The sequence below is a fragment of the Ramularia collo-cygni genome (assembly GCF_900074925.1).
Source record: "Ramularia collo-cygni strain URUG2 genome assembly, contig: RCC_scaffold03, whole genome shotgun sequence".
Classification (NCBI taxonomy): Eukaryota; Fungi; Ascomycota; class Dothideomycetes; order Mycosphaerellales; family Mycosphaerellaceae; genus Ramularia; species Ramularia collo-cygni.
The window spans coordinates 479,900-504,404 of record NW_019716257.1 but is presented as its reverse complement, the minus strand read 5'-3'; the positions used below and the strand labels follow the sequence as shown (position 1 = coordinate 504,404).

Genomic DNA, 24,505 nt, shown 5'->3' with positions numbered 1-24,505 from the left:
AACAGCTCTTTCGCAGCGGCTTTTCAGCGTAATGTATATACGCAAGCGGCTGGTTTGTACTGCCACTCCATTTCAACAGGCGGCTGGCAGGGCTCACGAGGTTGAACATGAGTTGATATACAGGTACGCTGAACATTTCTGGTCAATCTCAATCCTCTCTTCACATTCCATTTCTTGTCTCTTGTTGTCCTCTCCTCAAGTTCAAACACGGGAGAAGATGCGTCAATCAATCTCTGCTGCCGTTGCGCTCGCAGCCAACGCTGTATCTGCACAGATTTCATCACCCGTCTCTAGCGATACGACTTGGCAATCGATACCTTCAGCGACGACATTATGGAACTCCGAGAATGGCGCACCGATTGACATGCAGCCCTCAGCGACATCACCAGTAACTCCACAGACACAGGTGCCTGATGTACCAGGAACAGCAATAAGTACACTGTCTGTCTGGGCGACAGTTGACGTGACGGTCACGGCGTGTTCACTTCCAGCAGGAGCTTGCTCTGCCCCACCTACAAATTCTGACCCATCTGGATGGCCAGCCACACCGACAGCACCAGGGTGGACACCTCAATGGACCGGGCTACTACCTGACTGTGATTTACCCAGTAGTCCACTGACAAATCAGCAACAAGTCGGAGATAGCATACTAGGGACTCTCTGCCAACCGCCTTTGCCACAATGGTTACCGGGTGTGGAAGTGGATACGCCTGCACCGGGGAGCATACCGGGAGGAGCAGGCTTCACACCGGATCCTCTGGGGAAGAGACAATTCGACACTCCTCCCTGGGGTGATCGCACAGTACAAAGCGCCGACGCGGTCAACGATGCGGATATCCCCAATACAGGAGTGACTCGCAGATACGACTTCTCCGTCACTCGTGGGGAAATCTCGCCTGATGGTGTCACTCGACAAGTCATGATGGTCAACAATCAGTTTCCAGGTCCGATGATTGAGGCAAACTGGGGAGGTGCGTATTTCAACATGATGTTCTTGATTATCGCTAATCCTTTACAGATTGGATTGAAGTGACAGTGACCAACAACATTGAGTATCCCTTTGAAGGCACAGCCATTCATTGGCACGGATTCCTTCAAAGGGGAACCAACTGGGCCGATGGCGTTCCCTCTATCGGGCAATGTCCGATTGCACCATCGAAGACGCATACCTACAGATTCCAAGCACAACTCCATGGAAGCTCTTGGTGGCACGCTCATTACTCTGCTCAATACACCGCGGGTATTTTGGGGCCTATTGTCGTCCACGGACCGACTTCGCTGCCTTATGACATTGACGTTGGCCCTGTCATGCTCACTGATTGGTATCATCTGCCATACTTCAGCATTGTCGCGGACGCAGTCGGGACGGACATGTCGGTCATTCCACCAACAAGCGACAGCTTGCTCATCAACGGCCGTGGTCGGTTTGACTGCTCGCTACCCCCGACAATTTCGAATGAGCGTACCGAGTATGCTGCCAGCTTCGTTCCTGCCAACGTTACCTGGACCTGTGTTGACAATGCGGAACTGGCAAAGTTCAAGTTCCAGCCTGGAAAGACGCACAGATTGCGATTGATGAATGTCGGCGCCGATGGTGTGCAGAAGTTCTCCATCGATGGCCACCAGATGACAGTCATATCCTACGACTTTGTCCCCACAACCCCTCATACCACCGATGTTGTGACACTTGGCGTTGGTCAGCGTGCCGATGTTCTCGTGACAGCCGACAACGACAGCGCGGACAAATTCTGGATGCGCACCTCCGCTCCTGGTGCCGACGTTTGTGGTGGCTCCGACCAAGGAGAGATCCAAGCTATCGTCTACTACGAAGGAGCCGATACAACTCTCGATCCCACCACCACAAGCACGGTGACGGACAATTCTTGCGATACCCTCGCCATTGACGCTGTTGAGCCAGAATACTCCATCACTCCCAGTAGCGAGGGAGTCTACCACCTCGACCTCACCATCGCATTGATCAAAAACTCCACAGGAAACATGGAATGGCAACTCAACTCCCAAACCTACCGTGCCAACTTCAACGTCCCACTCCTCTACGAAGCGGTAGAAGGTCGCACCTCCTTCCMAGATGAACCGCAATGGCACACCCYCAACCTCGCCAACAACGCCACCATCATCGTCAACATCACCAACGCCACCCCATTCTACCACCCTTTCCATCTCCACGGCCACAACTTCTACGTCTTGAATGAGGGACAAGAAGGCACGGTCTGGGATGGCACCACCCGCAATCCCACCAATCCCATGCGGAGAGACACGCAGATGGTGCCGCAACTAGGCTGGGCGGCATTGCAGTTTGAGAACGACAACCCGGGAGTGTGGCCTTTTCACTGCCACGTTGCATGGCATTTGTCCGGGGGGTTGGCGATGAATTTCATCATGCAGCCTGACAATATCCCCACGATTCCAGAGGGCGAGAGGGCGGCGACTTGTTCGGCTTGGGACGAGTATTCAAGGGAGAATGTGGTGGATCAGATTGATGCTGGGTCGTAGTGAGGACGCATCTCTGGGTTACTTGATTCTTTCTTTCTTTCTTTTTACACCCTTTGTAGCTTTTGCTTGAGGGTGTTTTTGTCATTTTGGCGTTTCACGCYGCAGTGCAGACGTTTTACTTTGCATGCATGGAAGGCGTTTATTGCTTGAAGCAAGAAGGCGTTGGGACTTTTCTGAGTCAATCGTTGAATACCCTACCTATATAAATTAACGACAACAACATTCATTCCAAGTCTATCGTCCTTTATTCTCTTGTTATTGTTTCTGTCCTGTGAAATCGCCTGGGGATGAAGTCTACCGAGTGTCATCAATCTGAGGATTTCTCCTCATTGCATTTCCTTCGTCGTAGAAGAAAGTATTGGTTTATCTCCGCAGAGGACTATATATGTCAGATCAAGAGAGAAATTGCGTGTAACAATCGATGAAGTGAAGGACATAAGGACGGGGTTTCTTCCTTCTCATCGGGTGTTTGTTCTTCCACCCCAACCCCCACTCCACTCCCATTCACATCAGCGACGACATCAACACACCCCGCAACAACAACTACCATCGATCGTCCATCCTCACACCTCAACAAAACTCCTCCCCACAACCCACCCTGCGAAAATGTCCATCCTCCACATCGTAATGTTCCAATTCAAACCCTCAATCTCCACGACTCAAATCCACAACGTACGTCTCCTCCATCCACAACCAACCAACCACCTAAGCAATACTAAACATCCTTCTCATCAAAAAATAGATCTGCACCAACATGCTCTCCCTCTCACAAAAATGTCTACATCCAGAATCCCAACAACCCTACGTCAAATCCTATGGGGGAGGGAAAGATACTTCGCCTGAAGGACTCCAGGTTCGTGATACCCTTTCGCTACCAAAAAACATACCATGATGGTTGAATAGGTTGACTGATTGTTCACAGGGAGGACTCACACATGCTTTTATTAGTGAGTTTCAAAGTGAAGAGGATAGGACGTATTATCTCCAGCGAGATCCTGCACATTTGGCTTTTGTGGCGAGTTTGGATGGGGTGGTGGAGCAGGTGCGCGTGATGGATTTTGAGAGTGGCAAGTTTTGAGGATCATAATGGGATTGGGTGTGATGCACATCTCATTCATTTTCAAGAYGATAATGGTGCTTAGCTGTCTAGCAGCCGGCAAGTCTATGCACAAACGCTTGAACGCCGCATGAATAAATTTGTCTCTCTCTGTAATGCCATCCTTCCTTCCCGTCGCGGTGTCTATGAGATGCTGAAAGACTCTCCACACCCACATTGTTCCGCTGTGACAAATGTCAGTGACAATCTCCTTGATGATGATGGGCAAGTACTCACTGATGTTGGGATTCCTGAAGATGAATCTTGCACTCAATTTATCCTCCAACCAATCCATCTCACTCCCAATAATGCTGAACAGCGCCTTGCTGTCAATCAACACCTTGACGCCATCCTGCTCGACCGTCTCATCAAAAGCACCCGGCTTGTCGACATACTCCAGATGATAGGCCAACCCACTGCACCCTCTGTTCTTAACTCCGATTCGGATGAGTTTGCTGTCTGGTGCATCGAAGAGGGCGTGTAGTTGAGAGACGGCTACAGGAGTGAGGGTTATGGGAGCTTTTCTCGCGCGGAGCTTGCTCTTCTTTGCTGGAGTCTTGGTCGCTGTTGTGGATGATGATGATGTTGTTGTTGTTGAAGTCGCAGCAGTTGCCTTGCTCTTCTGTGCTTCCTCCTCTCTGATGCTGACATTCGATGCGGCGTCTTTACTTTGCCACGGAGTAGCCGGTGGCCAAGTAGTTTGTGAGGAAATGCTCGTCTCGGGAGTCCCAGCATTCTTTGGTGGCAATATCGGCGCTTCTGATTCGAGCGTTGGAGGTCGGTAGGCGGATTCAGTCATGAGTGGACGCTTGGAGGACTGAAACTTTGGTTTGAAGGAGGAAAAGGGACAGCGTTGGGCTTTGAGACACTGCGCGCATCTTCGAGTGGCGGCTGGTTGGGCGGTGAAGCGGAATATAGTCGCCAGAGAAGGCGCAGAGGTGCGAAAGGTGGCCATATTATCCTGTAAGTATGGGAGTGGTGGATGAGGCGGGGAGGAGGGGGACGGTGAGGTGGTTGAATCGCAGGTGGTGTCGTGCTTTGGTGGATAGATGGAGATGAGAATGACGAAGGGCAGCTCGGCAAGAACGAATCATGTATAAGCTTTGCGCTATTGGTCAAAGGGCTCGCTTACCGGGGAGACTTCGGCAGATCCCGACCGGCGCGCCTGCCTTTCGCGCGTGCCAACAGCTTTGCGCGAGAAACAGCATTGAAATCATCTCACGTGTTGAAAGTCCTCGCAATATCGATCTCGTCGCATTCCATCATCCTCCACTTCCACGTTCATTTGACCAGCCCATCTCCATCATGGCGACCAACGGCGCCACTGTCCCCCCACCCCCAGCAGGCCCTGGTCCTACACAAACCGGCAGCAAACCCGTCCAAATCTCAGAAGTGCAGCAATCATCCTCAAGAGAAAACCGCACCGCAGCTCACTCACATATCCGTGGTCTGGGCCTCCGATCAGATGGTTATGCCGACCCCAACGCTCAAGGTTTCGTCGGGCAGACCGCTGCGCGCGAGGCATGCGGTGTTGTGGTGGATTTGATTCGCGCGAAGAAGATGGCCGGCAAAGCCATCCTTCTCGCGGGAGGCCCGGGAACGGGAAAGACTGCGCTCGCTTTGGCCGTCAGTCAGGAGTTGGGGACCAAAGTGCCGTTTTGTCCAATGACAGGGAGTGAGGTGTACAGTGCAGAGGTCAAGAAGACAGAGGCTTTGATGGAGAACTTCCGACGCGCCATTGGGTTGAGGGTGCAGGAGAGGAAGGAGGTGTATGAGGGAGAGGTGGTGGAATTGACGCCGGAGGAGAGCGAGAATCCGCTGGGAGCATACGGACGCACAATTTCACATCTCATGATCACCCTGCGGAGTAGCAAGGGAACCAAGAAGCTCAGACTAGATCCGAGCATCTACGAGGCCATTCAAAAAGAGAGGGTGCGATTGGGAGATGTCATCTACATTGAGGCGAACACGGGGGCAGTCAAGAGGGTCGGTCGTTCGGATGCCTTTTCCACAGAGTTTGATCTCGAAGCGGAAGAGTATGTCCCCGTCCCCAAAGGAGATGTGCACAAGAAGAAGGATATCGTGCAGGACGTCACCCTCCACGATCTGGATGTTGCCAATGCAAGACCTCAAGGTGGACAGGACGTGATGAGCATGATGGGCCAGCTTATGAAGCCGCGCAAAACTGAAATCACCGAGAAGCTGAGAGGGGAGATCAACAAGGTCGTCAACAAGTATATTGACCAGGGAATAGCAGAGTTGGTTCCCGGTGTGCTCTTCATCGACGAGGTATGCTTCTTCCACCCCACCATTCCCATACCCAACTAACGCTCAATCTAGGTCAACATGCTCGACCTGGAATGCTTCACCTACCTCAATCGCGCTCTGGAATCCACAATCTCACCCATCGTCATCCTCGCCTCAAACCGTGGTCAAACAACAGTCCGCGGCACGGCAAGCCTCCAATCAAACGACCCCGGCCTCGTCTCCGCCCATGGCATCCCATCAGACCTCCTCGCCCGTTTACTCATCGTCCCAACTCATCCATACACCGCGACAGAAATCCGCACCATCATCCAAACTCGTGCCAAACTCGAATTCGCATCACCGACAGCCCCTCAACTAGCGGATAACCCTCAAGCACTCAAGGTTTCCGCCACACTTTCTCCGGAAGCTTTGGAGGAGTTGACGACACAAGGCGAGACGGTCTCTCTGAGATATGCCTTGCAACTTCTGGCGCCCGCTAGCATTCTGGCGCGAGCGAGAGGCAGTGAAGGGAATGTGGTTAGTGGGGAGGATGTTGCGGAGGCTAAGAGTCTGTTTTGGGATGCGGGGAGGAGTGCTGGGCAGTTGAGGGAGAGGGCGGGAGAATTCATCTCTTGAATGGGTGGTTGAGCGAGGAGAACTCAAGGAGGAGTTCAGGTCTTCGAGTCTGGGGAGGAGTGCTCAGTAGGTGACGCGAAGAATGCTGTACCAGTAAGAGGAGAGAGCTTAGATGGCTCGTAGCGCAGGGCGAAAGAACGATAAAATGAGCGCAATGTACTTTTACTATCCACATCATGTAAGTTGGTCGCCCTCTTATGATCATAATACTCCCTTTCGATGCAACGAAGGATAAGTTTGTCGAGCTGGCTTCTCTGCTCTCACACTATCATGCAATCCTCGGCTCTCCATCACCCTGGCTCTGTCAGAAAATCAACTATAATGTATTCATGGAGATGCTTCCCTCTCTTGGTTATATCACATAATCGAATGATAAGGTACTACAGATTCTCCCCTAACCCTCTATGATGTGAAATCAGATATACATGTACATGTGCCTGCCAGTCTTTGCGAGCATGAGAAGGTAGTTACATCTCTCCATTGATTCTTTCCTGCAAGAGAGAGCACGTCTAGGGTGCTTGCCTCCGGGCTTCTCCTACCTATTCGAAGCATTTCCAACCTCTTCACGTCTTACAGCAACAACAACAACAGCAAACATCGTAAACAACATTCGATAATCATCAGCTACGACCATCATCAGATACGACCATCATCAGATACAACCATCGACAACCATCATTAACACCCAATCAAAATGGGAGACTCCAGAGCCCCCGATCAACTCGTCGAGAGATCTCGAACCAGAGAGCTTCTACTCCTTCGCGATAGGAAGCATACGAAACTGGATTCTCGCGCTCAGTGGCGGAGAATCTACTGCGGTATTACACTCGCGGTGATGATAGTAGGCGCGGTAATAGTAAGTATCGAGACTGTTCTTTGAAATGAAGTGAAGCTGATGTACGTATAGTGGCATGTTTTCTTTGCGAAAAATTGGTGGAGTAAGGGCTTGGTGCCGATCACGATTGCATGGTGGCTGGTGGTGTGGATCCTCTGCTTAGGAATGTGGTTGTAGAAGGGAAAAGCTGACTTGTAGGAGATTCTTGCTTGGAGATTGAGGGAATAGATGGGGTAGGAGCTGGTTGACATCGTTAGAGCATGGAGGACGACATGAGTAGTTACAGTCGCTTAGAGGTACATGGCCGATCTTCATCTTAGCAGAGAAGTTCGAATGGTAAGGCGTTCTTGCCTTTTGCGACGTGGGCAGATGGGGAATCTCTGTTTTGCAAGTGCATCGAGCGGACAACAAGGTATGCATTAGTCGGCCAGCGTCATGGAATTGCACATCTTCTTTGGAATGCCGGTGAGTAGCAAAGCGTTGCGCTAAACTACAGATTGCAAATGGGAACCTAGGTCGGTTCCTCTATTCTAGAAGAGAACAAAGCGACGAACGTTTGCGATCTCTCTATACTCAGCATTGTACTCAGTGTACGCTTCGAAGTTACATCATTGGTCTCTGGGTCTAAAACCTTTTCAAACGCAGATAACGAGGCGGCCTTTGCCAAGGCTTCATGTGAAAATTTAACCTCTGCTGCTCAATGACATTTTCTCTACTACGGCTCCGAGAAGTTGTCCCAAGCATCAGAAAACATCTGCAGACGACACAACTCTCAGCCTCCCATACAGACTTCCGGGAATCAACCAATATGTTCTACTTTAAGCTTGCTGCCCTCTCGGTCCTTCTTGGAGCTGCTATGATATGTCATGTCTCCGGCTTCCACATCAAGGTCTGAGAACTGGAAGAAACGGAGAAAGACTGTGACTACGATACGGTAATGATAGACTTGAACCGTTAGCGCTGCAACATTCTCGACGGATACTGCCATATCGCATGACGCCCGTTCAGGCTGTTTGGATTTTTTCAGCATGGGTGGGCTCACATTTCCAAAGCTGTCGATATGGGGGTTGTTCGTTGGAACAAGACATCCTCAGTCATCCTCACAATGTCAAAAGGCCTCGCTCTCTGCAGGCTAGACGAATCTAGACCTGCTAGAATTCTTACTACTAGCAGAGTAGCCCGTTAATCGACCGAGAGAGCAGTTCAAGGCGCTGCTCTTTCTAACGATTTCTCATATCGACAGCTCTGCTCATTTCCGGAGCCAGGCACGATGAAAGGTAATACTAACGTCCGAATTTCATCCTAGTAAAAATAGTGTGAAAGAAGCCATCTTCACTCTAACACTCATGTCCTTCTAGCCCTCTGGGCTGTGCCCGACGATGACCTTGCAATCTGATCCACATATGTAGACTGGAATCGGCTCGGTGTTGGCACTCATGACTTCAAGCCGGATGAGCTTCTTGGTGGATGGGGCTACTCAGGTTTTCGTAATGGGGATGGTCGCTGAGTGCTTCAAGTGAGTGGTGAAGTGTCAAGTGTTAGTGTTGGTGTTGAGTTGATGGTGCTGGTTGAAGTACGGTAGAGAATTAAGGTTTGATACATGGGAGATATTACGTCATCTCCTTGTGATAATCGCCAGAATTGGACATTTGACAGCAGGTGAAGTGAAGTCAGTTGGACCCTAGAATTTATGCCCTTGAACCTTATCCAACCTAGAGTACCTTAMTACCTGAACAACATTCAATTCCAGCCTCAACATCTCACAAACAATCACCAACCTGGAAACGCCACCGACCCACCGCTCGACCGGCAGTCTCCTCCCTATTACGCACAATCCTGCATGCCAGCATGCCCCCGAAGATTTCTCCCGATAAAATCATAGATGAAGGCATGGATGTGGATGACGGTACCCCTGCCGCATTGTCACACGTTTGCGGGGGTCTAGTGATGCCATTCAAAGCAAGTATCAAACTTGCCATCAACGAGCTGGTTGACCCACGAGGCACCGAGAAGGAGTACCGAGAGTTCTACCTGCCTGCGGTGCTAAAGGACCTGCAACTCTAGGGCTGGACTGATGACATGGTCACCGAAAGCGTCATGCGATGGATCAAAAACCGTTTCCTGATTCGCGTCGTGGAGTCCGCGAAGAGGAACCTCATGGTCTCTCAAGACACATGCGACAAGCAAGACGCTAAGGGATTAAAACTGTATGTGTCGCGCTCTATTCACTGCTACGTGAATCAACGCTTCCACAGCAAGAAAATGAGGAAAGGAAGGACGATGCTAGCATTCTGACTGATCGAGGTGCGGGAATCAGGGGTTACCCGCCACATCTCTTTTTCAAATAAATTGTAGGATATATTCAAATTCGAACTTGCTGCTTCGACTATAATGCACATTCGCTTTGCTACTTAGCTCTACCCTCGCCGTCTAAGCTCTGTATATCCTAGAGGGAGTGAAACTCTAGACAGAGGCGGCGTCGAAGGTAAAGCACGATGCGCTAAAACTATGTACCTACGCGTAAATCTAAGTCGGCGGATTTGAGGCAGGATATCTATGCTAAGCGTTCGCTCTCGTTGGAAATTCATAGTAATATGCTATTTTGTCCTAAGCTAAAGGCATAAGATATCGATTTTGCATAAAGAGCAGATTCAGATAAGGAGGWGCAGGAGGGGCGAAAAATGAGGTGAATGACTTTTCACGTAAAGTACAATAAAGCTTATGTACATACGAATCCCATCGCATGGTAAAAAATAACAGACGCCTAGCTATATCTCGCGATCTCACCGAGATTCTAGTCAGCTATGCTAAACAGCGCTGCACTCGATGTATCAGATCCCCGTACTCTCAAGAGAGCAATTCTAGCGTGAAAATGTCTGGCCGGTCAAGTTTGAACATGGAAAATGCCGATACAATTGGCTGTGGGCGGAGCAGGTCTGTTTACGCGAGGATTCCCCTCGTCCACCCCCTGCCGGCGGCTTCAGTCGCTTCGCAGGTGATGAGAACCTCGCCGACGAAGCTGATTATGAACGAGTGATCAATGCATACCGGCAGGCGGACAGGGACGAAAACATCCCGTCCCGGAAAATCCTCGATGTCAGAGAGACTCCAGCTCTCTGCATCTTTGACACCAGCTGGCTCTCCCCTGACCACGTGCGCTTCAAGGAGGCCGAGCGGGTCATGCAGTGCCCGAACAACACGGTCTCGCTAGCTTGCTACAACATGTCGATCATGCTAAGATCGGAACTCTTCATTAACCGTGCGGGAGGGTCGCGTACGGGTGCCGAGGCATGGTGCTACGCAAGGCCGCCTCCCGCCTTTATTCGAAGCGCTTGGAAGCTTCGATGGGGTGCAGCGGGCGACACAATCGCCCGGGCCGAGATTCGGGCTCTGGAACGTGTCGCTGCGCTTGGTCTCGAATGGCCTTTTGCGACGCTTACGATTAACAATGCCCACAAAGCAATACTGGCTCAGGCCACGGGTGACGACCCTTTCAAGAATCTAGTCAAGAAGGTGACTTCAAACAGTACGAAGCCGTGGTACAGTTGGAGCTCCACATAAGACACCGATGACTATTTACTAGTCTGCCCAGGCCGGAGAGTTTTAGCGAGTGATGGGAGCAGTTCATGCCATTCGCGACTGGAGACATGGCTTTGCCACGATTGCTCTCACTAGGAAGTGCCCTTTATTGGCTCGATGTCTTGCATGCTGATATGTGCGGTGGCTTTACCAAGCGCGTAGATAGCAGCATGAAATCTACTTGCCATGCTTCTCGAACTCCCGCAGTGTGCTTATTTGGACTGGTTAGCTTAATGAATGGGTTTAATTAAGAGGTGAATCCATCCAGTTTGATAGCTGCATAGCTGCATGGCTGCATGGCTGCATGGGTAGTTGCTATACAGCACAGGCTGCACAGCATTGTTGTTCAAGAGTTTACACACTAAGAACGAGTAGTTGGCTGTCGTGAATAACATCCCTTGGCGTTCCTCCCTATCAAGCTCACATGAGCAAGACTACCCATTGTCCACGGCAAAGAAAGAGCGAGCTCGGCTCGTTTAATGCTTCCACTTAATCAAAGATATGGACGAATTTGTATATCAATACCTAGTTTTGAAGGTGCTATCGCTAACATCGTGCCCGCCTTCTGTGTGATCTTACATCGTCCCTTAACGGGGCGCGATCGCCAGCACAAGCCCGTTTCGTCTCACCCTGAACATTCAACACCAAACAACAACATTGAATCTCAACATGGCTGAGCCTCCACCGAAAAAACGCCGCCAGTCCCATGTCCGTGCCAGCCATTTGGACCATTCGATTGTGTCTCTCGACCGCCCGAGCAGCAGCGCCACTCACACCAGCGCATCCGTCCATGACGAGATTACCGTCGAAGAACATGCGGCTTTGATGGATGCGCTGAACTCAGTCAAGGGGGATCRGAGAGTCGTCACGAGTCAGTGTACGTCGTCGTTGGCAATAAGATGAATTCTGACGATCCCTACCGGAGCCAATGAGACCATCAACCAGTTATGGCAGGACGTCAAGACCTTGAACGAGCGGATCGAGTTGATTGGTAAAGCCCACGAGAAAAATCTGCAAACGGAAGCAGCGAGATGGAACCAGCTGCACGAGGCCAGGGAGACAACATTGCGGGAGCAGCTGGATAGCAAAGACCGAGATATGCAGCATCAGCGTCAGACTCATAAAGAAGCCATGGAGGGACACCGTCGCGTCTGCGAGGAAGATATGAAGGCACAGCGCCGCTCCTGGGAAGTTGAAATGCATGCACGGTTGCAGGGCAAACACGTGGCCACGGAGACGCGCATGCAACCCAAGGATGACAGTTACCATGCCTACCCAGAAGCTACGCGGGCACAGGACCATGTCCGCGACGAAGACATGGGAGCGCAGCTCCAGCAGCTACCTCGGCAAACCAGCCAGCACATTGGACCTTCATCGCCTTACCCACCAGAGCAAGATCTCGTGRAGGTAGATCTCCCCTTCCCCACCCAATGACTGTTTGATGCCGATGAGGACGGAAGGGAGGTCCTTGGCCCGATCGGGGTCCTGCCAGACGGAGCCAGAGGTCTCGTCCAAGAGATAGTCGATCAAGCGAAAGAGAAGAAGTCAACCGGTTGGCTATCGTTCCTACAAGGAAAGCGAGGAAAACGCACGATGAACGACCTGATGAATACCAAAAGTGTATGAACGAACGAGTTGGAGGGGCAGCAGAGTTGTAGGCAATGCTTTGGAAGGCAGAGGGCTTGCTTACGCTTCGTCGATGGTGTTTTCAGACTGCTTCCTCTGCTATTGAGCATGCGTCAGGACTCTACGCCGCACATGCTGTCATGGTACAGAGCTAAACACCCATCAACCGTGAGCGACAATCCAGAGCTTTGGGTTGCATAGCCAAGCGAAGCGGTAATGAGGGATTCGCCGAGGGAGTCGCAACGGAGCTTCATCGTGTCGCTCAACACATTGCCTGTGATAGACGAGAAGGACTGCATCTAAACTACGATGATATATAGCGTCGACAGCTCGAGAGCATGTGATAAAGAGTTTGATTTGCCTGGTCTGAATGGATTTCATCAAGAGAGTGGTCTATTCCAAATGGACTCCGATGCGATAAGTCAATATCCAGTGGGTGATGAGGCTTTTCAATGGCATACAGAGTAACAATGGTGAGTTCCTACCTTATTCATGGCTGCCCTGCAGTCTCTGCGGCTGTGTCCTCCTCAACAGGTCCTTGTCGTCAAAGTAAAGTATGTATTCGCTACCAAGCTCATTTGCCGAAGCTCTGTTTCGACACCGCACCCGCCGATGCAAGATACATCGCCTCACGTATGCATTGATATCGTATTCTATCGAGTCGAAGGTAGAGAAATGCCATCTTATTGAGCTCAAAGGCTAAGTTCTACAAGCAATGCATTCGATGCGACGATTAGTTACTGGCATTATGGATATTGCCCTCTGCTAGCAGATTGGCACCTGGTCGGCAAGCACATCGTAGCGGCGATGTTTCCTTCGTGGAGGCTAAGCCATATTTATTGTCTAAAATCAGAACTCGACTCCATGGCTCTCAGGTTCATTGTGTTATGGAATACTTGATATCAAAGCACTTTTCATAAAATGTCGGAAAGTCCCATCTTGTTAATCATCTCTCAAGTCCAGCCACTAGCACCGATACTATCGCTAAATTTGCTCATGCATATCTCAGTGTACCCGTCAGATGCCATTCAGCCCACTACTCATCCTGCATGCCGACGATCGCATGCGTTTCGAAGCCTTCATATCGACATCGATGGCCTTGTGCTTGAGATCAAATGCTTCGTCATATCTATGACCCCGTTTCATGGCGTGGACCACCCTGTGAAGTGCTATGTCAAGCACCGTCGGACTTGGCCATGAGATTGTCGCCATGGAGGATGGAGTTCTTTGTCTGTAGCGCATCATTCTCCGTGTCAGAGATGTCCATATCATCGCAGTCTTCTCGTCCACGCGCCGCTTCGGCACGGTGCTTCTCCAGCTCTTCGAATGAATGTGCCGCTTGGCTGCGAAACTGGTTTRCCTGGTGCTGTAGTAGTGAATTCGCTTCGTTCGCGGCATGAAGCTCGATGCGTGCAACACTCATCTGATCCTCGTACACCTCATGCATATGCCGGGCGTGGCCAAGCTCCTGTACTGCCTGTGTGAGAGCGTGCTCGCTCATGCGCAACTGCGACTTCTGCTCAATACAAATCTTCTTAACTCGCACGTAGCCATAGAACCATTTCATTTGGCCGCTCTGCTCCAGCTGTAGAACGGCAAGCTCCTATGAGGCTGTGTTGGTCAGTGGCTTCTACGCTCAAAGGAAATCCACAAACCTTCAAGAAGGCCTCGAACTGTGGAGTCCTCAACGCCGCCAATGATTTATCCTCTGTCTCGTGGTATTTCCGTGGGCTAGCAATCTCTTGTATTAGCCCAATGGACGTTTGGAAAATGGATGGTTACAGTACATACGTCATGCCTTGGATGATAAGTCGAAAGATCGAGGCCAAGTTCGTCTCGCTGATGGACTATTGACTTTGTTAGGCTGCATGCACGAAGTCCCATTGTCCACTGCGTCAAAGCTAGCCAGATGCCAGCATAGCATGCTCAAGAGGAGGTAGATGCTTCCTTACCTCGTCTAGCTCGCCATCCGTCTGGGAGGCGGACTTTGACCGCCCACAATTTGGGGCCATGGTCACTACGCCGGGCCGAGAGTAGTAAGAGGAGGGATGTGGGAAGGGCAGCGCCAGAGCAATGTAGATGTTTGAGCTCAGAGTTAACATTTCGTTCGAGAAGGTAGGATCAAGACCCTACCCTAGCGCTAGCGCTAGAGGCTCCGTTCGCTCGCGCCTTCCAGATTGGAGCCAATTGTAATGACGCGAAACAGGCGGCAAGTTCGACAGCCCGGCGCAGATAACCTCACCTCTCCCTGATACTGACACCAAACAAAAACAACAGCCCTAGTCTCTCGTAATAGCCAGTTTGAGGCTCCATTTTCGTGGTCAACCTCTCTACACTCTCCGGAACTGCATGCCGTCCACATGGCTAAACGCAAAAGAGACCCACAGTCGAGCGACAGTGGGTTTCTGCCGTTCAAAATGAGTCCGGCAGAAAAGATGCTCTTGGCCGACGCCAGGCAAGGCCTGCCATTCCCGACTCCACTGCGAAGCCAACCCCCGCCACGGCCTCTGCAGACAACCTTGGACATATTCGATTCCACAGAGCTTTCGATATGAGATATCATCAACAAGAGCAGCGCCCTGAACTGCTCTCTCGGTTGAGTGATAGGTCACTCTGCTAGTGGTAGGGATTCTAGCAGGCCTGTTATCGTCGAGCGTGCAGAGAGCGAGGTCTTAGGAATTGTAGGGATAACTGAGGATGTCTTGTCCCGATGAACAATCCTCATATCGACAGCTATGCGATTCCATGACATCGTCCCAAATACCCCCGTCAGCATAACCCAAGCGCCGCAACGAAGACACATGGACCTAGCAAAGCTATCTGCATAGCTCAGATACCTACTATACAGCCATTCATGATTCGTGGTGCTAGATGTAGAGTGGTATCCAGGTCGCCAGGTGCGAAGAACAGCATCTAGTCCGATGCATCGATGAAATCTCAGCAAGGGACAAGATCTCAGAGTGGTGCTTCCTCTTGGCGTGGGACTCCATCTGCACTGTGTCTTCCTTTTCCGAGTTCTCGGAAATTTCCACGAAACACACAAAACGATGGCGATCGTTTCTTATAAGCCCTGTCTGTCCGTGTCAGGAAGCATTGCTAATCATATTAATGCCAGCGGCAGTAACTCCGCGCACGTCGGGGGTTGCGTACTTGGCGGGAGAAGATCCGCCGCTGTATCGCAGGATGACCTGGCGGGTTCAAAGTCCAATCGATGAACCATGGAGTCAATCGTTGCGAACCCGTCGATCACTTGCCATCCGATCCACCTTTCAACACAGACGACTTCCTCATCGGCTGTCCCGATCTCAAATGTCTCGTCGGACTTGCCAAAGCCATGTATGGTGCAATTGGAGGACCCTCTGATCATTRACGAGGGACAGATGGAGCCCGCATTTGAGCGACTTGGCATCACACCCCGAGGTCACGTCCGAATTGCGGCCGACTACGAAAAGTTGTCAGCGCAAGACATAGGTACACCAGYGATTTGACCGCGATCGCACGCCGTATGCGTCTTCGATACTATCGTCCCCTCAAGCAAACAATGGCCGGATCACAGCCTCCCCGTTTGCTACTCAGACTTAGAACCAACTGTCTCGCCACTCGGCGTACGAATACGCCACGACACCTGCAAGCAATACACCGAAGCTCTCGCAAAAGGTAGAATCGCTCTTGCGAGTATGCCCCTACGATTAGAGAAGCACGCAACAGCTCTCAAGGGTGGCTCTAGCGACTCTCTCTCCTCATCCAGACATACAATGTCCTACTTTCCGTCCCCGACATCATGCTCCAAGCCGTCACTAGCGAAATTTTTCTCGAACTGCACTGGCGCCAGTGCGTCAGCAGACACCTGCGCCGGGCCGGGCGGCCCGTTCCGATCGCGGCGTCGGCAAGTGAATGAAACAGTCACGAGCAAAATCTTTCGTCGCCAGAAACTGTATTCCATGCATCTCGTCGATGTACAGTTCTAACCCATCTCTTAGTTCTTTCCTGGTTTTAAAGTTGAAGATGAAGGCACCTGGAAGTCTAGTCTCTAGTGCACAGCTTATTGATCAGCTATAGAAGACGATCAGATTGGGCATAACGGCATGCCCCTAAAGAAGGTCAGACCTGTTATCCTTCCTCCTAACGAGCGATGTAGCCTTGCTAGAGACTATTCTCCCCGACCAAACCAATGGAATCATCCACTGTCGCTTCGCCTTAGCTGCTAGGCAGTCATCAGTGGTGGGTACCTGATTGATCTCACACGCACTTTGGATGCCAGTACATAGAAGCAAGCCAGTTATATGCGCATTCAAAACGATTTGATTTCAACTCCAGGAAGACGTTTATTCATTCAATTGACATGGGAGCATTTACTGAAAATGATTTTTTGTTACAGCTGCAGAGATTATACTAGACAGAAGTCGTCTGGGAGACATATAGAGTAGTCAACTCCATGCCAGAATCCCAGATATCGCACCAAACTTTTCACCACACCCAAGCATCTGAAGCTTGTACACAATGCCTGCATTCCGTAGATCACCCGCCACACAGCAAAGAGAAGCCCTTGCTGTACTAGACGCTACGAATACCAAGAAGGGGTACGATGCGTTGAAACACCGAATATCCGCCAACTTCTTCATCTGACCCGTCATCTATACACATGTTAGCATGATCACCCAACACAGACAAGCCGCACACTTACCAGAGCTACCGTCTTGCTTGTCGTCATTCGGGCCAGATTGCTGGCTGTCACTCCTGAACCGCTTCTGCTGTTTGTCGCCTCCCTCATGGACGGGTGTGATTGAGAGGCCGAGCGGTCCGGTGTTGTAGTTCGAAGCGGACGACGACTCCCGCTTGCGCTTAGCGGGGTCCACATCTTCGGTCGCCATCTCWGTGCCCGCATCGGCCGCCGCCCTCGTATTCACCGCCATCAGCTCAAGTGGAATTTCCGCTTTGACTTCGCTGGCAAGCGTGTCCACGTCGGCATCGGTACGGTTCGGTTCGTTGAGTGCCTTGGCCAGCTTTCGAGCGATGATTGCCCAGCAACCGTGATGTGGATCTGCGTTGGGCTCCATGACATCTAGCAGGAATTGAAGAGGCCGCATGGCGAGTTGTGGATGAGCCGGCGTGGCTGTAGCTGCTTGGACGTCCTCCATATCCCCTTGATGCTGATTTGCTTGCTGTCTTCTCTCTTCCATCAGTCGGCTCTCATCCATCCGTCGGCTCTCCTCCATCCGTCGGCTCTCCTCCATCTGTCGGCTCTCCTCCATCTTTCGGGTCTTCTCCTCCATCCGTCGGGTCTTCTTCTCCATCCATCGGCTCTCCTCCTCTCTAGCACCTCTGAAGTAAATTCTGCACGCGGCGCGGCAGTTCAGTGGCATTCTCGACACGAGCGCCTCATGCTCCTCCTCGAGCTTGCGCATGTCGAGAAGCTTTCCTTTGCTCTCCATTTTGTTTTCGGCGAGTTTCAAATTCCAGTGTGTTGATGTTTGGCTGATGTTTGGGGCAAGGAGATTAGAATTGGACAAGATTCCAGAGTGAAGATACATTCACATGAATGAACCTTAAAGATGCTGACTAACCTAGCCAACTTCCATTTGTTTCCACGTCGTTCCATTTGCTTTCACCAGACCAAACAAAACCACAGCAGGCGATCAATCACACCACCTTGCAAACAAAAATCAGCCCAGTTCCAAAGATGGCGAGAAGCATTGCAGAAGAAGCTCGTCAGAACAGCATTGCGGAAGAAGCTCGTCAAAATAGCATTTTGGAAGAAGCTCGTCAGCTACTCGAGTTTGACCGCGAAGTCGCGTCCGCCACTGAAGCCGAGGGACAGAACCATACCACCGCGGAACTCGAGGACATGAGCACCCGCCTTCGTCACCTCGAAGACTCTGGGAAGTGCGAGACTCTCATCTCGTCATTGGAAGACATTCTGGCTTCCAAACAGAAGAAAGCTGCCGACATGAAAGCGAAGCTGAGCGACATGACTCGTGCCCGCCTTTTGGCATCCGAGCCGAAGAAGACGGTAGGTCGCACGCCGTTCATTCAACCTGCATTGCTCATGATCCAAAGGAGGGCCAGTCCGACTAGCCGCGGAGGGAAGCTCTCCTGTGAAGAACGAGCGTCTCTACGTGATCCGGTGACGGGATGTGGGGGTGGCTTACTTGACTGCATGGCGAGCATGGAAGGGAGAATTAGGCGATAATCATGGGTCTACCTCTCGATTTGCCGCGCCTTGGTGATTGAAGGCCGGACAGACTCTCCACCAGTCTTTTTCAACTTCACATTAACTGCCAGGCGTGCACATAATTCACTTTCTCATTGCAAGTGGTGATGACTTGTCACGCGCGTGATATTTCTGTCTTTTTACCTACGTTTCCCCGTCTTTCTTACTTTTCGCCGTGTAATCCATACTCGCTGTACTTTCACCACAGACATCAACACCCTCGGGCTAGGCTTCTCGTGAAAGAGTCTCGTCCCAGATTTTTCGCTCTCACGGGAGCCATCTGCAATCATCTGGTGCTCTTTGATCTAGAATCTTGCAGGCTCATTCGTTCCAAAAGCTACTTTTGTTTGTCTGGGGACGTTGAAGTGAGGTTCGCAGCTGATTGAGTGAGACATGGGTAGCTCATCGTCTAGCATGTGAAAGGAAAGTCGCGATCCTTGGGAGCCAATCAGATCTATTGCCGCCGCGGCTAATGGCCTAGGCCCGGCCCCACCCGCTGCCCTCGCCCTCCTACAAAAGCTCCAATCACCAAAACATCAAACCTTAACATTAATATCAATTTACTATAGCTAAGATAGTAGAAGATTTCGACTAGCCTCTACGCTTCGAAGTTAATTTTAAGGAACCTCGTAATATCGCGGTACTCTTCTCCCAGAGATACGACGGCATCACCCTCGACTCAGCCATCGAGAAGTTGAGCGACGAGCAGCTAGTCGCCTTCGAACGCTACCTTCTTACCTGCGATCAGCAGCCGGACCTCGCTACTACCGTCGTGTCAGAGAGGCGCACTGCGCGCATTGCCAGCGAGGCCAAACTCAAGGAGCTCAATGATCACATGGCTACTAGCGAGTTCCAGGTGGCTCGAGAAGACGCTGTTCTACGCGCACAGATTCTGGGCAAAAGCAAGACACTACCGGTAAGTGTTCACTTCGTCACGCAGAACGTCGTCAAAGCTGACGGCCGGTTAGCATATCCCAGGTTCATTCGAAGCCGCGCTGAAGCTRTTGATTCGCATCATGGAGCATTACGCTACGAGTCTCGATGGTGGCAAGAGATATGCGGACCTGCGCAAGAAGAAGGACCCCGCATGGATCGACGGACCCGATGACGGCTTCCGCCAGTGTATGAATGAGGACAACCAGGAGGAGCTGGTGAAGGGATTGGWCAAGTTGTCGTTGGTCGGAACTGGTTGGGGACRTCATACAAGACCTGTGATCGAGCTGACGGGACTCACCTTCGTTGATGTCGATTAAAGTGGCGGGTCGCTGTCATGGGGCTACCACCAGGTCACTGCGAGCTCATGAACAGAGCTACATGTTGGACAGTCTCCAGGCAACTGCGAGTTCATGATCAGGGCTTCATAGGCAAGCGTAGAATCACGGTTGCGGGTTGCCTGCTGATGGAACTCATTCAAAATTCAAATCAAATTGCATTGTTCGTGAAAACCCGAGCTGATAGTGATACTGCGTAAGATGATCGACGGCGACAAGGAAGACGACATTCTGGTAGAGTAGCGTGTTGATGCCGATACCAGAAACGACTCGTTCTCAGGCCACGCATTCAACTCGGTCCAGGCATCTGTGTTCCATACCACGGCATCAAAGGGGTCAGTGGTACAGCATACGGTCACATACAAGGGGGGAACAATCACAAGATTGCTGAAGACATGCTCCGATTGTAATTTGCATGGCTATCTTGGTGGTCAATGTCGTATCTTCGCATGGATTACTCCGCTGGAAGTGATCATCGCGCCCCATTGATATGCCTTGCTCAGTAATGGCACCGACACCTACTCCGGCTTGATATTCTTGTACTTTTCCTGCATGAGCCGAACCTCGCGTGCCATGTCCTCCTCGCTCATCGCCGGCACAGCAAGCTTGAGCTCGCGCACGAGCCCTACCATCCCGCCGCGGTTCTTCTCATGCTGCATGAGCTTATCGAGATGACCGCGCGTGTCGATAGACTCCCAGGCGAACTGCTTCTTCGCTGCAAGGTACTGGGTGTTGTCTGCCTGTGTGACGGCCATGTTGTAGAGTGTGGATGGCGCCATGCCGTTGTTGGAAAACGGTGATGCATACATCAGTGTGACACCGTCGATGGCGGTCTGCGCCAGCTTGCGGACTTTCACAGACTCGAGTGGGTCATGGAAGGTAGTCCGGCATCCGTTGCCGTCGTAGCCCTCGCGGTATGCTTCGTTTGAGGTCTCGACCGCATCGATTGTCTTCTTGGCGACGATGCACGCTTCCTCCGCAGCCTTGAATTTCTCCACTTCCTCGGCGAGGGAGCCCTCATCGTCGCGCATGAGGTACATCCTGGCCATAATCGACTTGACAGATTTCATGACGTCCTCGCGGCTCCGCTGCTCCTTGCTCTCCTCCTTGACTTCGGCATTGCCGTGATTCTCGTCCTTCTGCATGCCGTTCTGCTGGCCAGTCGTGCCACTGTTTTCCTTGGCAGCGGCAGCGACACGTTCTTCACGGTGCTGTGAGTTGTTAGTTGTCGCCATGCTTMTCTTACATCTGCAGGTCGCATACTCTCTGGTCTCTCTCGAGGCGTCTCCTCTTGGACATTGGCTGATTCATGGTGGAGATGTGTGAATTTTGTTGTCGATGTAATCTTTGAAACAAGTTGAGTTCAGTCACGCGAGGTAGATAAGTTCGAAATATGTGCACGGACCTCATCTAGCAGCTCTTCACCCTTCGACCGACTTCACTATTCGACCCGCCCATTTCACTTCGCTTTCACGTGTCATTTATCCACCCGGTCCTAGCAGTCACTCAGTTCTCTGCCCGCAAGATTGCTTCCTCTGACAAACATCAAAATTCAAAAATGCCATGCTAATGTAATAAAGCGCGCCTGGCACCAAGCTTCGCGACGCGCGGCCTCCGTGGCGCCATTTCGCCGGGAGGGCTTCGCAGGAGGAATCATCGTTGATGGTATTGGTGGGAAAAGGCTACCGATAGGGGTGAAAGCGGACGGAAGCGGTGTATTTGTTGACGTGTCCTTCGACGACCACAAGAAAGAGTTCCACACCTTCCTCACGAGCGGGGACCGAAAGGCCGAACAGGATGCACGGGATATAGTTCACCTACTGCCAGATATGGAGCACGCGCTCGTCAATCTCACCATACGACGGCCACTATGGGGAGAGCCGGATGACGAACTTCTGCCTCTGATGCCATCCTTCCAATGTGACCACGGGATATACGGGTGTGTATCCCTGAAACCCGTGCGATATTTCATCCGAGCAGATGGCAGCACGTGGTTTGACCATGGCGACGGCTTGATCAAGTTCAAGTACTGTGACTCTTGCCAGGCTAGATCGAACAAGTTCATTGTGGAGGATCTTGAGTCGATAGGAGGGTGGAAATGTTTGTTGGAGTAAAGGGGGTGAAGTCAGGGCGCTAATATGTCTTGGCACGCAGGGCTGACGGAGTGTAATAGTTTTGGAAGAGGAGAGCGAGTTAAATTCACCGATTGCTATCCTCGTTTGTATCAAGATAGCTGAGTTTTGAGACAAGTATCCTCATCGCTACCCCTGGAAAAGCGAGCAAGAACATCGGCTGTATTAGARATTGAAAGTAACAGCGCCCACAGTCTTGGCCCTGTAGTTCTTCCCAAAGCAGAAAGAGCAGGACTAGCTACACTTGAGCTTGCACCCGCCGCTGAGTCCGCTTGATTCCCTTCAGCACCTCCTGTACCCTGATCGGTAAACTCCTATCCGTCGGACTACAAGTAATAATCATTGGCGCGTCCGCCATCATCTGATTCCCGTCTTGCAGCAGAACTTCCTCACCCGGTAACACCAACTTGATAACCCACCGAACCTTTTTCTTCGGCTGAATGGGCCCACTTCCCATATTCGGTACGTCCTCTCTCCAAAACTTCTCCGTAAACATGGTCGTCATGAACAGCCATGGGATCCTCTGGACAGTACAAAATTCATCCAGCTCAGCTCTCTGGCCGACGGAAGCGCCATTCCCGGCRTACTGTTTGCTCAGACGTCCTGTAGGATACAGTTCCTGAATGACAGCCTGTCCAGTAAGATCCTTGGGATGTTCCGTATACTCTCCCATCTGGTGCATACTTGCAATCCCTCCGAAAAGTGCATTCTCTAGATCGAATCCCGCCTCAGCAAGAACACAGTCTTTGTAGTACACCTCCTCCTGACGTGCACCATTCACAGCCTGGCTCAAAACATGTGCGAGTTCATGCACGAAACTCCTGGCGAGGATATACTGCTCCGCTAAAGCCTGGGGACAGTGAGGGTCTTTGTACTGCAAGAACGCCCCAATGGTGGTTTGAGAGAAAGTTATCTTGGCCATCTGGCCTCGAGGGAACATCTTCTGGGCTGCGGGGGAGAGGATACCGTTGGTGGTATTTGTTCTACCTTCGCCGAACATATCTACGACGTCGATGCGCTCCAAAACTTCAGCAAGAGTGCGTAGGATATCCCTTGCCCGTTGTCGCATGTCGTCTGTTACCCAAACTGGAGCAGTGAGCTGATCGTTTGCCACGAGTCGTGCGCGAGGGTAACGCAAAAGTCTTGTAGTAGAGATCCCGGCAGCATCTTTTGCATTTGGCTGTGCGTCGATCTCTGCATATGTGACTTCTCGGCCTGGCTTGGAAGCAACATCATGGTCCAGATGGAGGGATCCATCAACGGTTGTAACGACGTACTCGACAGTTCGGTCATCTTCTAGCATCTTCGTAGCGAGACGCAGAGTCAACTCCAGCATACGGTATCCCTCTTCGCTAATCATGGGGAACTTGTCGTAGGTCAACAGTGGATGGATGTCATTCTTGAGATCTGGCTTTGGGTGTTCTGCAAGGAGGTCATTGAGGAAGTTTGCAAAATCCGAGCAGCAATACTGCGGACAATCAGATGGATGGTCTGCCATTCCTGCTCTTGGAGTGATGTTGTTGGAAGATAAGCCTGAAAGTGTGCATCCAACGAAAGTCAGCTGTGAGATGAAATGGTTGTCCAATGCATTTGGAATCAGACGTCTTGAAGCGGATTCATACAAAGAAATCCAGTAATCGTTGGCGATGACGAAAGTCGCTTCTTTGTTAGAAATCTTCTTTGATGGAATGGAAACATCCCACGTTTGGGGGTCGTAGCCACCTCTACATCGTTAGCACCATCTGCAAGTACATGTAACGAACGTCTTTGGAAAGGAGGAGAAATAGCCCGGGCCTCATGTATCCGAGTAGCACCTGCTCCATGTAACCTCGAATGCCACGCCTTTCGACTGCAGCCTCAAATAGTCAAATTTCGGGGGCTACCGTACCAGGAGCTTTGAGTAGAGCGCAGCCCTTCTCGTCAAACTTCATGCAGTTTCGAGAATACCACATAGGGTAACATACGGCAGATGGAGTTTGCGCAAATGCTTCAACTCAACTAGACTTAGCCGCTGGGGCCTGGACGATTAATATACACTTGCTTTCGTCCTGGCTCTCTTCCTCCGCTCCCACTCATTCCGGCAGTGATTTCGACCATTGATTCAGGCGATCGCAAGAAAATCCTCCCCATAGTTCTTGCGGCATTCGGTCGTCCTTCGCCAGGCATAGCGTGGGAAAGCGCCACTCCTTCTTACCGTATGATCGATCCGCGGATGTTGTGGAGGTGAAGAGATGTGAGCTGCGAGCATGGCTTCTAGGCTACGTCGAAGTAGACACATTAATTGAGCGTGGACAGTATCAAGTCCGGGACAGAATTCAGCGCCGAGCCCGACTCGAGGTCCACCCATTACTTTACATG

General features: G+C 51.3%; 12 protein-coding genes; 7 read left to right on the top strand and 5 right to left on the bottom strand.

The window, feature by feature from the left end:
• Positions 1–922: 922 nt before the first annotated feature.
• RCC_02548 (related to laccase precursor) lies at positions 923–2,514 on the top strand (the record flags this gene model as incomplete). XM_023767838.1 has 2 exons in its annotated part: positions 923–971; positions 1,019–2,514. The coding sequence occupies 2 exons, from the start codon at positions 923–925 to the stop codon at positions 2,512–2,514; spliced, it is 1,545 nt and encodes a 514-aa protein (XP_023623606.1).
• A 606-nt stretch (positions 2,515–3,120) lies between these two features.
• On the top strand, positions 3,121–3,592 carry RCC_02547 (uncharacterized protein; the record flags this gene model as incomplete). XM_023767837.1 has 3 exons in its annotated part: positions 3,121–3,186; positions 3,257–3,367; positions 3,437–3,592. 3 exons carry the CDS (start codon positions 3,121–3,123, stop codon positions 3,590–3,592), a joined length of 333 nt encoding a protein of 110 aa, XP_023623605.1.
• A 162-nt stretch (positions 3,593–3,754) lies between these two features.
• RCC_02546 (related to iron-sulfur cluster assembly accessory protein Isa1, putative) lies at positions 3,755–4,565 on the bottom strand (the record flags this gene model as incomplete). XM_023767836.1 has 2 exons in its annotated part: positions 3,755–3,795; positions 3,848–4,565. 2 exons carry the CDS (start codon positions 4,563–4,565, stop codon positions 3,755–3,757), a joined length of 759 nt encoding a protein of 252 aa, XP_023623604.1.
• A 350-nt stretch (positions 4,566–4,915) lies between these two features.
• On the top strand, positions 4,916–6,493 carry RCC_02545 (probable RuvB-like helicase 1; the record flags this gene model as incomplete). XM_023767835.1 has 2 exons in its annotated part: positions 4,916–5,899; positions 5,951–6,493. 2 exons carry the CDS (start codon positions 4,916–4,918, stop codon positions 6,491–6,493), a joined length of 1,527 nt encoding a protein of 508 aa, XP_023623603.1.
• A 3,738-nt stretch (positions 6,494–10,231) lies between these two features.
• Positions 10,232–10,889, top strand: RCC_02544 (uncharacterized protein; the record flags this gene model as incomplete). XM_023767834.1 has 2 exons in its annotated part: positions 10,232–10,262; positions 10,324–10,889. 2 exons carry the CDS (start codon positions 10,232–10,234, stop codon positions 10,887–10,889), a joined length of 597 nt encoding a protein of 198 aa, XP_023623602.1.
• A 687-nt stretch (positions 10,890–11,576) lies between these two features.
• Positions 11,577–12,341, top strand: RCC_02543 (uncharacterized protein; the record flags this gene model as incomplete). XM_023767833.1 has 2 exons in its annotated part: positions 11,577–11,778; positions 11,833–12,341. The coding sequence occupies 2 exons, from the start codon at positions 11,577–11,579 to the stop codon at positions 12,339–12,341; spliced, it is 711 nt and encodes a 236-aa protein (XP_023623601.1).
• A 1,366-nt stretch (positions 12,342–13,707) lies between these two features.
• Positions 13,708–14,635, bottom strand: RCC_02542 (uncharacterized protein; the record flags this gene model as incomplete). XM_023767832.1 has 4 exons in its annotated part: positions 13,708–14,136; positions 14,189–14,264; positions 14,325–14,380; positions 14,486–14,635. The coding sequence occupies 4 exons, from the start codon at positions 14,633–14,635 to the stop codon at positions 13,708–13,710; spliced, it is 711 nt and encodes a 236-aa protein (XP_023623600.1).
• A 2,452-nt stretch (positions 14,636–17,087) lies between these two features.
• On the bottom strand, positions 17,088–17,965 carry RCC_02541 (uncharacterized protein; the record flags this gene model as incomplete). XM_023767831.1 has 2 exons in its annotated part: positions 17,088–17,167; positions 17,218–17,965. 2 exons carry the CDS (start codon positions 17,963–17,965, stop codon positions 17,088–17,090), a joined length of 828 nt encoding a protein of 275 aa, XP_023623599.1.
• Positions 17,966–18,213: 248 nt separating this feature from the next.
• On the top strand, positions 18,214–18,608 carry RCC_02540 (uncharacterized protein; the record flags this gene model as incomplete). XM_023767830.1 has 2 exons in its annotated part: positions 18,214–18,543; positions 18,591–18,608. 2 exons carry the CDS (start codon positions 18,214–18,216, stop codon positions 18,606–18,608), a joined length of 348 nt encoding a protein of 115 aa, XP_023623598.1.
• Positions 18,609–19,579: 971 nt separating this feature from the next.
• RCC_02539 (uncharacterized protein) lies at positions 19,580–19,997 on the top strand (the record flags this gene model as incomplete). XM_023767829.1 has 2 exons in its annotated part: positions 19,580–19,660; positions 19,713–19,997. The coding sequence occupies 2 exons, from the start codon at positions 19,580–19,582 to the stop codon at positions 19,995–19,997; spliced, it is 366 nt and encodes a 121-aa protein (XP_023623597.1).
• A 536-nt stretch (positions 19,998–20,533) lies between these two features.
• RCC_02538 (uncharacterized protein) lies at positions 20,534–21,425 on the bottom strand (the record flags this gene model as incomplete). XM_023767828.1 has 3 exons in its annotated part: positions 20,534–21,226; positions 21,279–21,360; positions 21,421–21,425. The coding sequence occupies 3 exons, from the start codon at positions 21,423–21,425 to the stop codon at positions 20,534–20,536; spliced, it is 780 nt and encodes a 259-aa protein (XP_023623596.1).
• A 960-nt stretch (positions 21,426–22,385) lies between these two features.
• Positions 22,386–23,645, bottom strand: RCC_02537 (uncharacterized protein; the record flags this gene model as incomplete). The annotated part of the gene is made up of 1 exon (XM_023767827.1): positions 22,386–23,645. One exon carries the CDS (start codon positions 23,643–23,645, stop codon positions 22,386–22,388), a length of 1,260 nt encoding a protein of 419 aa, XP_023623595.1.
• Between the last annotated feature and the right edge of the window lie 860 nt (positions 23,646–24,505).